General features: G+C 39.6%; 1 protein-coding gene across 5 annotated transcripts in view; it reads right to left on the bottom strand.

Annotated features, from left to right (window-relative positions):
• Positions 1-12,439: 12,439 nt before the first annotated feature.
• The window catches only part of UBE3A (ubiquitin protein ligase E3A), a 54,899-nt gene continuing 48,393 nt past the window's right edge, over positions 12,440-18,945 (bottom strand). For 4 of the 5 annotated variants that reach the window (XM_067294314.1, XM_067294297.1, XM_067294323.1 and 1 more), the window contains 5 exons: positions 17,068-17,232; positions 16,371-16,526; positions 16,204-16,277; positions 14,277-14,420; positions 12,440-14,095 (listed from right to left, as the gene is read on the bottom strand). In XM_067294314.1, coding sequence (XP_067150415.1) covers positions 13,975-14,095; positions 14,277-14,420; positions 16,204-16,277; positions 16,371-16,526; positions 17,068-17,232 — 660 coding nt within the window. In that variant the 3' untranslated portion in view covers positions 12,440-13,974. The remainder of the gene's footprint in view (positions 14,096-14,276; positions 14,421-16,203; positions 16,278-16,370; positions 16,527-17,067; positions 17,233-18,945) is intronic. The other variant, XM_067294330.1, reaches the window with a different exon arrangement.

Here is an 18,945-nt window from a genome sequence, read left to right as displayed (position 1 = left end):
ATTGGTGGCTGACTGGTAGTTTTGAAAATATCTATATCCTTAAATATGGGATTCAGAGCTTAACCTTTCAGTGTATTCCCTGAGGCTCCATAGATTGTAGCTTATGGCTAGCAGCCTGCTGGCAGAAGCACATACGCTAATATCAAATCATCCTGCAATTAAATTAACCATTTAATCACTTAAAACTTGACTATCTGCTTCTACAGCAGGCAAAGCTCAGCCTGTCAGCAAAGATGTTAACTCCTAGTGAGATGCTGAAAACTGGAAAAAAGCTTCATCTAATGCAGGTGAGAGCTGGCTGCTGCATTACAAGCTCAGTTTCCGTAGCAGCAGGAGGTTTGCTCATGCCAAACTTGAAGCAGAGAAACCCATCCATCCTCTTACAAGCAAAAAAGCAACTTTACAACCCCCCCAGTAAGTGCTACCCCAGCTCTGCACTGGTCCAAGCCCTCAGCTGATCCTGACCTGGAGCAATGATTGCACTAAGGAAGCGGAGTGGGTCCGGTTCCCTGGTAGCTTATATGTTGCTCAGCCTGCCTGCCTGCTTGCCTGATAGGAAAGTGAAAGGCTTTTGCATTAACTGGATTATTCTACAGATAAAAACACTAATTTTAGATGCCTGCTTGTGAGCCATGTCTAAAGTCCTGTTATCATCAGTGGGGATTTAGACACCACAGTCTAGAAGCTGACTAGACTTAGGTATTTACTTCAGGTTGGGCTTAATTTCTGTATTACCACTGACTATAATGACAGGTTTGTCCTGTATGTGGACATCTGAGTTCAGGAGGTTTAGTCCTTGAGCTAAAAGTCTTGTCCTCTGCATCTCCAAGTGCAAACAACTACATGGGATAGAAAGGAGCTTGAGTCCTTCCCCAGCTGTATTTCTTGAGACAAATAGAGGAGATGATAGATAGCACTGGCTGGGGGGGTCTAGTGCCATCAATCCCACACTGAGGAAGTTAAGGTTGAAGTGGGGGCTGGAGAGTTGCTGGTTGCAGGATATCACTTTTATAAGGGCAGTTGGTGTGGTCACAGACTGTCAAACTTGCAACTCCCACTTTGTAACAGAGGCAGATACTGCATTGCTGATAGCTGCTACTACTACTACATAGCTGTACTGCAGTTGTTAGTGTTTGACACTTCTTATTCTGTTACTCAAATGTCACATCTGATAGGAGTTTTACACTTAGTGTCATATTTATGTCAGTCATAACTCCTTGTAAATATCTAATTATCTACCCACCATACTACAGCTGTTCCAGCCTACCAAGTATAAATGAATAAAACCATTTTAAATATTATTATTCATAACAAGTTTAGACCTATTAAAAAACATCCATAAACATAAGAATGCTTGCTATTTACCTGATGGATTGCAACAGCTTAATCTATCAGGTAAATAAATACTGCTTTCTCCTTTTCCTTACTTCTAGGACTGGCTATCACATGCTAGAACAAGAGGTGTTTCAAAGCTATTGGCTTCAGTCCCTTCTAAATATTTATCTTTTGGCATGATGAAATCACATCCTTTGCCATCTTTCGTCTCTAAGATTTTTTCCTTTTTTTAAAACAGATACAGCATGTACATTAAAATATTCTGAGTAACGTTCAAGCAACTGTGTGTTTTCTCTTGTCAGTAGCCCCCTGGTTTTTAGTGTCTTATCACAGACTTTGATGATACCAAAGATATATGGCCCAGAAAAATCATTAGTTTCAATGGAGGTCTAAAGTAACAGAAAACCAAGCGGGGACCATAGTATTTTCTTCTTACTGTAGGGCATCTGGCACATTGCTTTGTTTCTGTGCCCAGTTTCGACAGTCCCACAGCATACACGGGCATGACATACTTGCAAGTGCCCGACCGCTGTGCTTCCTCAGTCGCTCCGGGCACTGCGGGGAACAGAACCGGCCAGGCTCCCCATGTTGCTGCCGTCCCCGCAGGCAGCCCTCTCCAGAGCTCCCTCTCTTCCCTGCCCTGACTCCATGCAGTGGAGGGGGCCTTGTCCAGCAGAAAGAAAAAGGCATATAACCCACTACTGCTTGCATCCACACTTCACCTGCCAAAAAAATCCTCCCAAAGCCCCCAAACATCAGGCAATACCTGGCATGGGCTGGGCTGATCCTCTAACCCCATCCGAGTGCACAAAGGGAAGCAAGAAATGTAACAGCTGCTAAGGAGCTCTTAAACATATGCCCTGAAACTGCAGACAGATTTAACAGATCGAGCGCTCACTTCAAATATTCCCAGGGAAGACGACGTGTGCTGAAGCTGATGGCCACGGGGTGGTACTGTTGCTCATTGCAGAACAGCACCAAGCTGCTTGTGCTGAGCAAGACATCTGAGAGATGCAGATCGAGGAGTTTTAGACGTCCGTCCGTTGCAGGTGCAAAAGGAGTGTAAAACTGATCGAGCAGTACTGACATCCTCCAGGTACTTCTTGGAGTGAGCTTTATGTGGGGAAAGGGCTCCAAAGTCACTGGCCCTGCTCTGTAACAACAAATGATTCAATTCTTGCTGTTTTCTGAAGAGCTTTCAAAGCTCCCCATCCTTCCCACCTCCTCCCTCCCACTGCTATTTCACTTATACTGTTTCTACAGCAGATAGCTCTGTCCTGGAAAATTTTACCAAGTGAATTATACAAAAAGTGGTGGCAATAGCAAACAACATGTGCATGTATACACACACTCTCACAGCCGATGCGGGGCCACTCTGGAGTTCGTGGTTAGCTTGACTGTACAGATCTTTCTGCAGAAACGGCCTGAGAAAGAAACAACCTCTGCATTCAATTCTTTTTCTTAAACATCTGCTTTAAAGTTTTGTTCCTGCCAAATATTTACTAACCTACAAGCAGAGAGGGTTCTGCTTTACATTAGGAAACAAACCACTCTTCTTCCTTTCCCACACAAAAGTGTCAGCGCTTTCTCTGAGCTGGTCCGTATGTTGCGAAGAGCGAATCATTTTCATATCTCTGACGATGGCTAGGATGAGAGCAGATTTCATCAGCCAAGCCTAATCCAGGTTGTCCAACAAGATAGTGGAGTAGGGCTGACTAAAGAAGCGTGACTCTTCATCCTTACACAGTGATCTGTGACATGACAACATTTGTATTTTGCTTCAAAGTCCCCTGGCTCTTCTATTAATGTTTCCACCCTGGAACAAACAAAAAGAATCAAACCCTTTTTTTACATAATTTAGCATTCATAAAAACCCTTTGTGTATTCCTGAGAGCAAAATGAATTATGTACTAAATGGATCTGGCAACCATACAGGCAGCTAAAGCACAAAATTTCAGCTGTGGCAGCTTTCCTGAGGGAAGCTATCAATCAAGGCTGCCCACAGCAGCGCTCTCAGGAGCTGGCAGCAAAGGAGGAAGCTGCCTGGGAAGCGACCTCCTTTTGGGGAGGCTGGGGCAGCCACCCTCCCTTCCACTCTGCCTTCGGTGGGAGAAGAGGAAAACATATGTGCACCCTGAGGAACAACCACAGCATCCAGAAAATGGTCTGGCCTTTTGTTTCTGAAATTCAGATTTTGCAACCTTTTCCAGCTCAAATTTACTCATGGGGCTCACAAATCAAACGCCGATGCTGCTGCTGCCGCCAACTGCCCTCTCAGCTTCCCTGTGGAAAATAAAACTCTGCTGTTCCGCGTTTGTAGTTGTCCCTGCTCTGCACCCTAGGAGAGAAGTGGGGAGGGAAGACTTGCATTATGTAAGCAAAACCAGCTTCTGCAACCTCAACAACAGGAAAGTAGGGTTTCCTCTTCTTAAGGCCTGAAGGATGAACACAAACATTTAGCTTTTCTCCAGAAGCAGCAGAAGCTCTCCCACAGTTTTCCTCACTAACTGTACCATGTTTGCTCAGCTTCTGCAGTGAGATCCTGGGAAGCAGTTCCAATGGATATAGTCCCCAGGTCAAAAGTTGTCCTCCCAAGAGGCAAAGGAGGACACCATTCAGCTCTAGCAAAGACCTGCCCTATTTAGACTGGTAAGTTAGGGGTAGGTTACTAAAACCAGAGCTGCATAAACATGATAGGAATTTACTAATAGTTACCTATTTTTTTTTCTTTTTTTTTTTTTTTGCTTAATGTTTGTAGTAGCTGGTATCAGCCTTTCTAAAATTGGGGAACTGAAGAGCAATACTTAAGCATGGAAAACTGGGAAAGCACAACTGTATTCTGGAGTGACTGGCAACTTGATGAATAGTTATTAATCTCAGCTTCTTGTCTGTTTTGACATGTCTTTTTTTTCCATTTCCTGACTAGCAAAAACTCTGTTCTTACTGTCAACAGTTACTGCTCCACCATCTACAGAACATTTTCCCCCCTTTTTTCAGAGAAGCCATCCCATGAGAGTCACTGAACCTGAGCAGCCTGTCCCCCTTCTAGGTGAAAAGCACAGCTAGACCTAGTGGCCATTAACTGTATTTTCAGATAAGGAGATAGAGAAGCACTAAAATGTTTTCCAGCACTGCTTGCCTCCAGGGCTGATGAATCAAACAGACCACAGTCGAAAAATTTACTCTTTTTAGGAGAACCAGTTGCCAGTTTCCCCACTGAAGTGCAAATATTTCACATGCGGAACAGTTCAGATGATTCATCCAACTATCCTCAGTGTGATTCCCACTATGGACGCATTATTTGCAGATTTTAGGCCTTTTAAAGCAAGTCCTTAGGGCTATATGTTCTTAGGCATTACTCTAATGCTTCATTCAATGAAACCCTTATTACAGAAGAGGCTTTGGGCACTCCACAGTAAAGGAAGTGACCCAGAGTTTTCACATGGATCCTGACTATTGAAAATCCTGAAAAATCTATTCCCTATCACTTTGCAGTAACACAGCTATCTCAAACTGTGTTTGCATGAAGGTAAGAGAAAAGCTAATGTCCAACAACAAAACTGCAGAGCCTTCCTAGGAGAGTGCCTCATACTTTTTCCAACAACTCAGTTGCCACCACAGTCCATTTATTCTGTTAGCCATCCATCAGGCTTCTCTATGCGTGGTCCAGAACAGCGAGTTCATAGAAATGGTGAGACTCCCTGCTACTGAGTAGATTGACAGAGCCAAAGACAGCCTTATTCAAGGAGCTGCCTGAAGCAAAACACTTTCAGTTCAAGTTGGAGCCCTCCCCTCACCTTTGTTTTTTATTTCCTTGACAAGAGGCAATACACTCTGTGTTAGCTGCAAACTTGCTCACTGCTACAGGGTTTCAAGACTGGTTTAAAAGGCTTTCACATGCCTAATTGCAACAGCCACAAGTACAGGCATACCTCGGAAATACTGTGGGTTCAGTTCCAGACCACTGCAATAAAGCAAATATTGCAATAAAGCAAGTCACATGAATTTTTTGGTTTCCCAGTGCATATAAAAGTTACATTTACATTATACTGTAGTCTATTAAGTGTGCAATAGCATTATGTCTAAAAAACCAAGGTACATACCTTAATTAAAAAAAGATTTTCTTGCTAAAAAATGATAACCATCATCTGAGCCTTCAGCGAGTTGTAAGCTTTTTGCTGATGGAGGGTCTTGCCCTGATGTTGATGGCTGCTGACTGATCAGGGTGGTGGCTGCTGAAGGCTGGGGTGGCTGTGGCAATTTCTTAAAACAAGGCAGCAATGAAGCTTGCTGCATCGATTGACTCTTCTTTTCATGAAGGATTTCTCTGTAGCATGCGATGCTGTTTAATAGCATTTTACCCACAATAGAACTTTTCAAAATTGGAGTCAGTCCTCTCAAACCCTGCTGCTGTTTATCAGCTAAGTTTACATGATATTCTAAATCCTTTGCTGTCATTTCAACAATGTCCACAGCATCTTCACCAGGAGTAGAGTCCCTCTCAAGAAACCACTTTCTTTGTGCATCCATAAGAAGCAACTCCTCATCCGTTCAAGTTTTATCATGAGATTGCAGAAATTCAGTCACATCTTCAGGCTCCACTTCTGATTCTAGTTCTCTTGCTATTTCCACCACCTCTGCAGTTACTTCCTCCACTGAAGTCTTGAACTCCTCAAAGTCCTCCATGAGGGTTGGAATCAGCTTCTTCCAAACTCCTGTTAATGTTGATATTTTGACCTCCTCCCATGAATCACAGATGTTCTTAATGGCATCTAGAATGCTGAATCCTTTCCAGAAGGTTTTCAATTTACTTTGTCCAGATCCATCAGAGGAATCACTATCTGTGGCAGCTATAGCCTTATGAAATGTATTTCTTAAATAATAAAACTTGAAAGTCAAAATTACTCCTTGATCCATGGGCTGCAGAATGGATGTTGTGTTAGCAGGCATGAAATGCGTATTGGCATGAAATGAGCATTGGCTTCAACTTAAAGTCACCAGCTGCATTAGCCCCTAACAAGAGAGTCAGCCTGTCCTTTGAAGCTTTGAAGCCAGGCATTGACTTCTCCTCTCTAGCTATGAAAGTCCCAGATGGCATCTTCTTCTAATAGAAGGCTGTTTTGTCTACACTGAAAATCTGTTGTTTAGTGTGGCCACCTTCATCAATTCTCTTAGCTAGATCTTCTGGATAGCTTGCTGCAGCTTCTACATCAGTGCTTGCTGCTGCACCTTGCACTTTGATGTTATGGAGATGACTTCTTTTCTTAAACCTCATGAACCAACCTCTGCTAGCTTCAAACTTTTCCTCTGCAGCTTCCTCACCTCTCTCAGCCTTCACAGAATTAAAGAGAGTTAGGGCCTTGCTCTGCATTAGGCTTTGGCTTAAGGGAATGTTGTGGCTGGTTTGATCTTCTATCCAGACCGCTAAAACTTTCTCCATATCAGCAAGAAGGCTGTTTCGCTTTCTTATCATTGGTGTGTTCACTGGGGTAGCACTTTGAATTTCCTTCAGGAACTTTTCCTTTGCCTTCACAACTTGGCTACCTGTCTGGCGCAAGAGGCCGAGCTTTCGGCCTGTCTTGGCTTTCGCCATGCCTTCCTCACTACACTTCATCATTTCTAGCTTTCGATTTCAAGTGAGAAATGTGTGACTCTTCATTTCAAACACTTAGAGGCCATGGTAGGGTTATTAATTGCCCTAATTTCAATGTTGTTGTGTCTCAGGGAATAGGGAGACTCGAGGAGAGGGAGCGAGATGGGGGACCGGCTGGTTGGTGCAGCAGTCAGAACACACACAACATTGATCGATTAAGTTTGCCATCTTGTATGGGCACCATTCATGGCACCCCAAAACAATTACAATAGTAACATCAAAGATCACTGATCACAGATTACCATAACAAATATAATGATAAAGTTTGAAATATTGTGAGAATTACCAAAACGTGACACAGACACGAAGTGAGCACATGCTGTTGGAAAAATGGCACCAATAGACTTGCTTGACGCAGGGTTGCCACAAACCTTCAATTTGTAAAAAACGCAGTATCTGTGAAGTGCAATAAAGCAAAGCGCAATAAAATGAGGTATGCCTGTACTGACAGTTGAAGGAGGAAGAGTGTGAGAACAAAGGACAGCAGTGAAGAAAAAGCCACCCAGCACCTAGGAGCAGCTGGTGGTAGTTTGAAACTACTGTTGAGAAAAAGGGGAGATAGACTTGTTTGGGGCAAGAGAGAAGCACCAAGTCACTCTGTCTGCTAATGCCAAGGAAGAAAGCCTATTTTAGAAGAAACTCGCATCCTGGAGCCCTTGAAAAGGCAGACAGTGAACTGCCTTTCTATTGATTGGATAGTTTTCTACAGCTGATTTACCTGTAAACTTAGCCAGAACCGGGCTACATCAGACTGATGGCCATCAGGGACATCCTCCAGCATCTGGCACAGAGCACACATCCCACTCCATAGGGATCAATGGTGCTGAGGTCAGTAGAAACATTTTGCAGGAGAGCAGAGGTACGTACTCCATGCAGACTTCAGTCCTACATGGCTTCAATCTCATCTGCTCATTTTAGGAAGAAAGGATTGATGTAGGTTTTGTACATGACAACAGTTCAATCACAGATCTCCAGATTGTTGCAGTTCTTATCTTCACTTGACATTGTTCAGTGCTAGTTATTAAACAAGCTTGTATGATCAGAAGTGCCACTGTATGCATAGAATATTTGTCTACTTAGTTTAGTTGTGCTCAATGCTCTTCCAAATCACTCACTATCTGAATTCATACAAGCCTTATAAAAAGTGAAATTCTCAATCTAGCAATCACTGGCTGACTTTCAGAGCAAGCTGTTTTCATTTTAAGTCTCAAAACTATCCCTGAACCTATCCTGTAAGATAACACAGCATTTCCTAATACTCTGAAACAGAATGATTCCTGCTTTCTACCTACATCTCTGATGATCTCATTCCCTAAAAATTTCGCTGCATAGAAATCCTGAAGCAGGATATATATTGAGCAACAAACACCCATACAAGCAAATCTATGAAGTAAACTTCTTCAATTTTTAGAATCACTTTCTGTAAGTACGTTACGAATATTGGAGAAGCAAACAAAAACATGCTGGAGTCCTTATGCATTTCAAAGCAGCATATCTGCCACTAGAATTAAAAACACCTTCCCTCCCATCGCCTTCTATTGCTCTTTCAACAAGGAAACACAATGCCTACGCTTCTTCCTTCATCCTCCCTAGACTTTTCCTCAGTTAAACCCATTTTTCAACTGCTTCTCTTCCAGCCTAGTTATTTTCTCTGACACTCCATTCCCTCCTTTCCTCCTCTCCCCTTTCATTCTTCCTTCCCAGCGGCAGAGGAGAGCAAGGTCTGCAGCCCAGCAGAGCTCCCACCCCTTTGCCAGGGCCATTCCAAAAGAGGGACTGTGGTTTCACATAAACAGGTTTCAGAGAAATGGGAATTTTTGTCCAGATGGAAGAAATACAAATTTTTTCTGAGGAAGAGAAAGGGGGTTGATTCTCACTTTCAAAGATCATGAACCTTTTCTATCAGCAATCTTATGGCTGTGAAATAGGGATTTCAAGCCAACACACCTGCCATACCTCATTTTCCGCTCCATTGAGAGCGAAGCTCGCAGGAGGCACAATCTGTGGACACAGCAAGGGAAAAGCTGCTTTTCCTGCTCTCCGTGGATTCTGTCACTGCCACTTTTAACAGGCTGAACAGTCCCTGGTCCGCCTGGACTGCAGCCTGCAGTGAATGAGCTGTGCCATCCCAGGCTTGACCATGACGCAGTTACCAGAAACTTCACCAAAGATGTACTGAAACTTCTTGGCCAAGCGGTGACCCCCCCATACACTAGCAATGTAGTATTAGAGCGCAAAGATAGAGGTAGGACTGCCCTGTGACGACATGTCAGCATTTCACTTAGTAATTTCATGACAGCAAAGCTATGTAAACTTACAGCTTTTAGCTGTATGCTTAAGTCATAGCTGAAGTCATCTGTCATAGTACCTTTAAGAATTACTGCTTGGAGAAATCCAGAAACAATGCATGCTTTTTCAATTTTGTTAATAAAAAATATTAGAAACCAACAGCTGAAGACTTCAGATGCAGCACTGGAGAAAAATGCATGCCATTATTTCATGGGGTTTCCCATGAACTTCTCAACTGGGTAAAAACTGACATGTCTAAAACCAACTGCCAGTATCAACTCTACTTCTAAAGTATTGTTACTTCTATGATACCATCAGTATAAAACTTGAATTTTCTTAATAAAATTCATTTCAATATAATAAAAATGCAAAATACTCATCCTTTTGATGGCCAGGAAAATTGTGCTGCTCTTTTAGAACAGTCTCAGCTAATACATATACAGACCAAGGATATAGCTGTCTAATCAAGTAATTTAAAAATAAAAATAAATGGCAGAGTTATTGAAGATGCCTGAAGCGTTAAAAGACAAAAATCTCACATCCAGTTTGAAATTTAGTTTCTGAAGCTCATTCAAACCTGAAAGGATATCAAACCAGAAAGAGGTTGCTTTCTCTCCAGATACAACTACACCTGGTAACTGAAATGCTTGTTTCTACTAGTACTTTAAAGTTTACTGGGGCTGCTTCATATCAAGACAGACCACAAACATTGCTGCCATGACACCTGCACATTTAGAGAGCTACCCAAGGCATCACTGTAGTGCACAAAACATGAAAAAGCATATTAGGCAGTTCTGTACGTGGCCTGGGTCCCATCAGCTTACCTTAGGATTTCAACAACTTCAGTAACTTTGATAATTCTGAAAGTTTCACCCATTATTAATTGAAGTTGCGCTGTGGTACAAATCGAAGCTCTGGGTAATTTTTCACCAACCCTTGTGATTCTGAGACTACCCAAAATATTAAATAAAACTCTTGTCAGGAAAGGCTTGATTTTATATAGCTAAGCTTGGAAGATGTTCCTGCCCTATCTTTCATAGGGAGAGAAACACTGGAGTCTTTCTGCGTGATAATAAGGCAAAGGGCTACAACAGTGCCAGAGAAGCACCTTAAAGCTGACACCACAGGGCTGCCCTCTTGCAGAACGGCAGCGCTGGGAACCACTGCGACGCTCCCGGCTCCATGGTGCAGAAACCCAGGCAGGCGCGCAGGACACTACAGGCTGCCTGGCAGCGCATCTGGTGTCGTCCCTGCGTGGCACGATGCAAGGTACCGTATTCCTGCTTCAGCAGTAAAGATTCCTGTTAGAAGAGAGGTTTGGATTGACCATAAGAAAATAATGCAGGGCTGCATGGAGACCCACGGCTCATTGGCAGTCAGTTCTAGCGTCAGCTTTCCTCAAAGCACAGAGCTGGGGAGGACCTCCTCGGCTGTCACAATCCAGTCTCATGCTACTGCCTGTTGAATGGAAGATAATCCCAGTCAGAAGTTCATAAAACTCTGTCCTTATTTAATTAAAATTGTGCTCACACTTCTCTTGCTGAATTCTGTTCCAGAAATCTTTCTAGCAACAGACAAAAGCCTTCACCTGACATTTCCAGACTCCATTCATGCACACTTGTTCATGTGCTAAAACACCTTTAGGGTTAAATAAAACTCTTCCTTCACTCCTAATGAAATCCCAAAACAGTTTGTTCAGCACTCAGGACGGTTCTTTACAGTGCATCTTGCATTAACAGAATCTTTGAGGCGTATGGTAACTACAAATATAGTTTAAAGCCCAATAATCCCCTCACACTGAGGTGGGAAGGGCAGAAGGAAACACTCAGCATTGTCTCATTTGACAAGTGACAAATGCATTTTTGGGATGCCCAAAATATTTTCTTGTTAACATACTAAGGAAACCCTGAGGGAAGAGCACCGGCATCCTGGTGTCAGAACGCCACCTTGGAAGCAGAGCTCACACGGGAGAGGTATTCAGGTGCTGCATAAGCACACCTCAATTCCCAAGATAAATTTTGTAGGCATAATATTTGCCAGACACTGCTGAAAGATTAAGTGAGGGCAAAGGATACTCAGGTTGTTCCTGGAATCAGGGGCAGGGCGGGGGGAAGCCCGAACAACTACAGAAGCCCCTTAAACTGCATTTTCTTGCTTTAACTAACCTACTGATTCTTCAAGCAATCCAAGACTGACTGCAGCTTCTGTAGGGCAGGAGAGCAGGCTACAGCTACAACATAGGTTTTTTACTTCACTGTCAGCTGCTGCAGAATTAGCACAGAGTCATAACACCACTAAGGAGGTAAGGTTTCAGCACAGTGGCATCTTGGAGGAGAGGGAATGTTTAACTGAGAAATCTGTCAAGTCTTAAGTGCTTACGTCTTACCTGAAAATGATCCCTCAAGAAACAATTTATGTTTTTAAAGGCCAGTACAATAATATATTATTTAAATCTTAATGCTAAGAGAAGATAAAAAAAAGCACATTTACAATGTCAGCACTTCAGTGAGAGAACTTCGTATTTCTGACAAGACTGCCTACTTGGCTTTTGGACTTTATATTTAAAAAAACCAACATTAATCTTGCATACTTGTCAGCTGGGCATAACTACCATTCATAGCCGCATCAGAATAAAATCAAATTGTAGGGATATAGTTTGAATAACATTACACTACTGATGCAGACAGACTATGTAATTATACTACTGTGTAGTTCATACTTGTAACAAAATACCTCCAGGCACTCAGGAGCCGAATCTGTTCTTCACCATCTACAGTACAACAAGATGCGCAAAACCTGAATGAATCAGCAAGTAGTACTGTTATCTACTCTACTGAGACCCAGAATATCTGGTATTTTCCTCTTACACCTGACTCGCTACTAGGTGAAAATCCTGAAAGCATACCTTAAGTGCCACCTAGAGATCAAAAATGAGAAGACAGATAGCACCCCAAGTTTAAATCCTCATTTTAAGGCAGGCTTAAATTGACTTGGATTTGACAGTGGAACACTGCTGGACCTGACATCACTACAGTTCATATCTGGAGCGTTTTACATATCTGTAACCCTCAAATTATGCTATACTACAGTGCTTTCTAAACAAATACTTTAATATCCAATTCATCACAGTAAGGAAATCACTTTTTTTCTTTTTCACTGAACCATGGTGAAAAAACATCACTGTTTTATTCAGCATCATAGTTACATAACAGTTGCTGTTTCTATTACTAGAAAGAATTTATTAAAATAATCCTGAAAGACATCTTTTCTTTCTCCAATGATTTCAAAACTATGCCTTTTAATGCCAATTTCACACAATCATTGATTTGATCTGTAGTAGTCAGTTATAGCAATTGTCAAGGCACAAGCTCAGCTCTGCACGTCAGCTGTAGCTTGTATTATAAAAGAGATATGCCAGTTAGGTCATCACTTAAAAACGCATAATCCCTTTATCGTATATTGCAACAAGAGAAATTAACATTAAACACAGACTACGAAAGGTAAAGGATTTATTTCTGATATGATTTGTAGTTAAATTAAAAACCTACTGAATACTTTAATGTAGTAGATGAACATAACCTTAGTTATTTACTTTCTAACAGTTTATTTAATGGTTGGAAGTGTACAACATGAAGTAGGCCTTATGTTTAATATTTTGCAATTTTGCTTATAGTTAGATGAGATTAAAACACAGTAGCCATCCCTTTCGATTATGTTGCAACACTGATCATGTGCCTTGATAAGTAGGAACAATGATTCATTAAATAAATGGTGATGACATAACATGTAGGGAAGACTTTGGATTGTCTATTTAAAATGTCAACATAATAGGCAATTAAGAATAAAACTTCATTTTAAGTGCACTTCCACATGCTTTGTTTATAATATAGCAAAAACTTCCTATCTTTTTTCAAACATTTCACTCTCTACTCTAAAGCTGTTCAGCTGAAAATGCACTTTCCCCAGTAAACTTCTTTAAAAAAAAACAGTAACTAAAATTTCTACCCTTTCATACACTAAGAAATGTTTTCTAATTAAAAACACAATTTATTACAAGACATGTGAAGACAACATATAGTGAAATGAATTTTAATTGTTGTGCTGTGACTAAAGTAAAGTTCTCAAGGCTGCAGTTTAACATTCCAAGTTCTCCCTTCCATCTTTATTGATTCTCAAGATTTTGCACAGAAACTCTTTGGGGGCTAGAACAGCAGTAATTGCATCACACTGTTTTCCAAGACTTCAAGTTTCAAAAGCAAACTCTTCAAAAAGTACAGTTCTTGATTTGATTAGATACAGGGACAAAAATATAGCACATACTTGAAGGTTACATGGTCTACAAATGATGGCAATATTTTCCTTGGGAGAGTACAGTTTGTTTTCTTGTAAATACTCAAAAAGGCTCAACTTCAAGCAGTAATAAACACAAGCAAAAGTGATTTAACCCTTAAAATAAATATTCAGGAAAACCTCTCTGTACATACAAGTGAAAGAATATGTAACACTTTCACGCTAAAAGAAAAAATAAAGAATTTGTTCATATAAGCAGCTGAAATCTGCTGTTCCAGCCCAATGTCCCCAGTAAAGAAGGGAGGCACAAACACAGGTGACTACTGTAGCTCACTATCTTATGGCCTTTTTGGACAGGGACATCATCACCATCATTTTTTTTTAATCCCTTTTGTTATATTTATTTATTACAGCATGCCAAATCCTTTGGCATATGTGATGGCCTTCAATAATCTTTCTTTAAGCTTTTCTTTGCTTGAGTACTCCGGAAGCAAAAGTACATTAAAGCATGTGTGAGATGTAGGTAACCTGTGGGGAAAACAAAAACAAAAAAGGAGAATTCAGTTCTGGGAACATTTAGTACATGCAGAGAAATACATTGCTATTTCACAAATTTAAAATAACTGTAAGATTTATCTCAACTAATAAATTAAATAGAAGCACAGAATTTTTTTCCCATTTACTAACAGCAAGGGAAAAAGATTTTTACCTCTCTGTATCTGGGCCATTTTTGGCTATGATCATCTTTAATTTTCCAAGTCCTCCCACAGGGGCTCTGTCTGTGCCTGTTGTAAACTGCAAGAATAGTCTTTTCTGTTCATCTGTAAATGAATGGACTATTTCCCAGAATTCCCTATTGAGGATGAAAATAAAAATAAGTAAACTCAAAATTCTCTTTGATATAAATGAAACTTTCAGAAATAATCAAACTCTGAAGTTTTAGTAATTCTACCTAATTTTAACATCAGTTTACAAGTGGTATTTGTAAAAAAACAAAGCCAGCATTCACATATTTACCAATCACTGAGATGTAGAGATAGAAGTAAGAAATATTACCAAAACACTGCAGTTAACTGTTTTTTACATATTAACTCACTTAAATGATCGGCAAATGTTCTTCCTTTATTTTGCATTATTCCTACTTCCTCTGGAATTATCCTGGTTTTATTACACTGTCCATTTCTATCATCATCATTTTTCTTAAACTCCACAGTACTAATCACCATTAGCTTGACTAAATTAACACTTACTTTTAAGAACCACATTGAGGGAAAAAAAAGCCACCCAAAGCCAACATTAAAATAAGCACTAGCAATGAATTCACTTAATGTTAACAGAAACCAATCGTGAGGGGAAAAAAAAATGAATATTTGAGTAACTACAGTTAAACCAAACAGAGCAAGAGGTGAAGATTTACAATCCAATAAGTAAATTTACATATCCACAAGTCAGAACAAAGCAGTATAGTTTAAGGGGCTTTACATTACAATTTGACATCAAAAAATACCTTCCCTATTAGCTCATCAGAACAACTTGACACAATCATTTCTCCCATCTATTCATGATGAGAACTCATACTGTGGAAAAAATCCTTTTCTGGTTTCACAGCCGTCTGCATTAATGCTACGAAGAGTTGTAAGGATACTTCACTCTAATCACAGATTTTTATTAAAATCCTGTAGACAAATTGCAGGAAATATAGAAGAGGCGGTAAAGGTAGCTATTCCAGATAAATGAAAAGAACTAAAGACCACGCTATCTTTCACAAAGATGACAAAAATCCTTGAGAGAACTGGATTGTGTAGAACCAGAAGTAAAATACTTGGGACGCAGTTTACAGTAATGGGTACATGTCCCAACATAAATCAATATAAGCAGTAACTTGTTAGGCTGCAATATCAGTAAAACACACAGGAAGTGACTGGGCACTCTCAGCCCAACGTAGCTGTGAGGTGAAAGCCCTTCACCTGAACAACAGGCCATATTCACTGGGGCTATGGTGGATCTGCTGATGGACAGTAACTTACTGAGCTACTCAACACAAATGTTCAGCCAGGCCCTTTGACTCCGTAAACAAATTAGACTGCTGTCAGAAGTTTTTTCCACCCTAACAAAGACTGAAGTTTTCAAGAAAAATCCAGAGGACCTAAGATATAAGGTTTCGCTGACCCTTTCCTTTAGAGGTCTCCAATCAAAGGGGACAAGAAAAAATATTAACAAATATTTCCCTCCTGAAAAATGCTGGAATTGCTTCATTTCAAACTAAAGGAAAAAAGTGCTATTCAAGGGAACTATATATATATATATATATATATATATTTTTTTTAAATCTATAACTGAGCAGTAATAGTTTACTGCAACAATCCTGGTTATACTGGAGGTTATTTAACCACCAAGCATAAGAGAAAGACAAAAACTTCAGGGAAAATATCATTTAAGCTTTATGAAAGCTTATCAGAAGCTAAAGACAATGCTTGTGCTATTCACTCTTTCCTAATGACAGTATTTGAGTAAAGAGAAATTATAGATAAGACCCTTGCATCTCTAGGACTTGGAAATATAATAAGTCTTTCAATTCATTATGAAGAAACAGACATGCAAAGTACTTGTAATCCCTCAGAAATTAATAAAATTACCTAATAATAAGAGAGTCTCTTGTATAGCCACCATCATATTCTGTAGTTTCTTCTAGTGCTTGAAAGTCTAGATTCTGTAGGAAGATGACATTTTTAAAACAATTACTAATTATATACTTAGGATCAAAAATGCTCCACTTTTTCTGGTGTACTTTCAGGATTCTTACCCTACTTCCACAAATAAGTAATTCAATTTCCTCTGGTCTAAATAAATATTTCAAAGGAGATTCATTGGTCACCATGTGGAATCCTCTCCGAAAGGCCTTGAACTGCTTTTCTACTGATTTATTGAGTATATAGTCAGCATAGAGATTGACAAATTCCTGTAAGGAAACAACCCCAAAAAACCTTAGTACTTTGGCACACACTCCAAGTATCTCCCAATAATGCAAGTTCCAAAAATACATTTAATTTTAGGATTCTATCCAGATTATCTGGGCTGTGCTTCTACTCAGCATATTAAAGAGGAAGTCTCAATTATTTCTCAAACAGGCCAAAACATAAAGCCCAGCAGCCACTATAACAAAAGTTATGCCCATTGTAGATACCAGAATATATGTGGCATAACAAGTTATCATCATCCCACACTGGTACTCTCAAAGACAGTCAGACTTTTTTTTTTAATACATCCATATTCACACATGTGTGTGCATACACAGGCACATATGTAGGTACCTATACTTTTTTTTTAAACAAGAGAAGTCTTTTCTGCTTAGAACTACGTTGCGCTATGACAATTTTGAAGGTTTTTAAAGTTTAACTGTAAGTGAAATTAAACCTTTACAGAATCCTAGGTAATCCTATATAGAGCATCTAAAATTACAGAATAGGTAAAGAAAGTTATTTGAGTGCAAAGTGAATTACCTTTCTATTTTCATTTGTAATGGGGATTTTATCACCGTTTTCCTTTAAATCATGCATCATTGGATTGCCAAAGAGATCCGTATGAGATATTTGAAAAGTTATCATCATATCATCTTCCACACTTCCTTCATACTCTAATAGGTCTCTCAAACTCTGATAGAGAACCTAATAGAATAGAAAATATGTCTGTCATAAATAAGTTTCAATATATTTCACTGAATAATACCAGAAGACATGAAATCACCTGCTCCAAAAAGAGTCATTATATTCTATGATGCAGTCATTTAAGAACTCCCATAACAGGCCAGAACAAAAGTCTACTAAGCTCAGTATTTCTAACAACCACCAATAGTGGATGTTAAGGAAAGACAAAAAGAGCCAAGGCAAAGAGTGCTAACTCCCTCAGAGTAGCCTACCAGTATCCAGGAATCTTCCTAAGCTACAGGTTGGACTATTGACTTTAACAGCCACTGATAAACCCTTGGGCATCCAGAACACATCACACCAGTAAATTCAACATGTATGTGTTAAAAACAAAGAAAATGCTGTATTTCATATCACATATAATTCAGGCAACAGACTTGTGCGTCTCCTATGTCTTGGTTTAAGAAAAAGTAGGAAATAATCTTGAAGGAACATGGATGGGACAGTCAAAGAAAATCTCTGTGTGCTGAAAGAGAAAAGAAGTTACTAAGTCCCAGTCTTGCTTTATAAAATAAGCCTAGGTTAGGGTCAGAAATTGCCAAATGGAATTTGAAATTGCTTTTAAGTTTGCTATACTCAAATGAACATTCAGCCTTCCTGCTTACTATACCTGAAAAGCCTAAGATGCTCTTGGAAACTGAAAGCTATGCAGAAGGAACAATTCTGTGGCCCAGACAGAGGTGTAGGACTCAAGAATACAAACTGAAGGTGAAAGAGAAACTGAGTACAATATTTTCAACAGTAAAGTGAAAGTAATATGCTTTCCCTGAATGTTTTAGCTATTGAAAGTTTACCTGTAATCTTCATCCTCTCACTACCTGTAACCTTTCAAAATTTCCACAGCACCTTTAAAAATATTTTACATTGAAAATCACTGGATTTGCAGGTATTGGTTAGTGAGGGCTGGTGAACACCCTATCCTCCATGTTCAATAGTGTTAGAGTAAGTATTATGTGACTTACTACTCCAAATTTCATTTTTGGCTTGAGAAACTATGAATTAAGTGTTTAAGTCATCTTAGAATACCAGGAGTCTAAAAAGGGTGGTTTTAAAAGAAGTCAACATAGGTGTTACAGAAGAAAAACATAAGAGTAGTAGTGGAAAAAAAGAAATTAAGAACTGCCTTGACTGCTTTGTTGCACAGAAATAAATCTACTTGTTCCTTCATGAAGATTCTGAGTTTATAATCAAAACTATAAGAAACTGGGAGCTTTATGTATTTCTCAACATCATTTTACAGAGAAACTGGCCAGACTTGATATGCTGTTACATGTAGCCACCCAAAGCAGACTGAAGAACTTATTTTTTGATTACACATGCTTAACTTTTTGATTAAACAAAAACATACTTTTTTTAAAAAAAAGACATTATCATTTTACTCTTTTTTTTTTTGCATAGCTAAAGATTTTGCATAACTGCTTATGAAAAGGGAAGTTTCCCACCATTTTGAAGTGCTATGAAGCATAATAACAAGTCATACTAGCTAGCATGGTAAAAAGCTACTGGTGATCTTTGACTGAGGCTGGAGCAGGGCCAGGACAACTTCTATACATAGAACTGACATACATATACCGCATATACATACAACCAAGGTACATATACATCTTCTATACATCTGCTTCTTGGATACATCTTCTATACTGTATTTACTAAAGCACAATTATGGCTTAGTGT

The sequence above is a fragment of the Apteryx mantelli genome, chromosome 1 (assembly GCF_036417845.1).
Source record: "Apteryx mantelli isolate bAptMan1 chromosome 1, bAptMan1.hap1, whole genome shotgun sequence".
Lineage (NCBI taxonomy): Eukaryota > Metazoa > Chordata > Aves > Apterygiformes > Apterygidae > Apteryx > Apteryx mantelli.
This window is presented reverse-complemented; position numbering and strand designations above follow the sequence as displayed.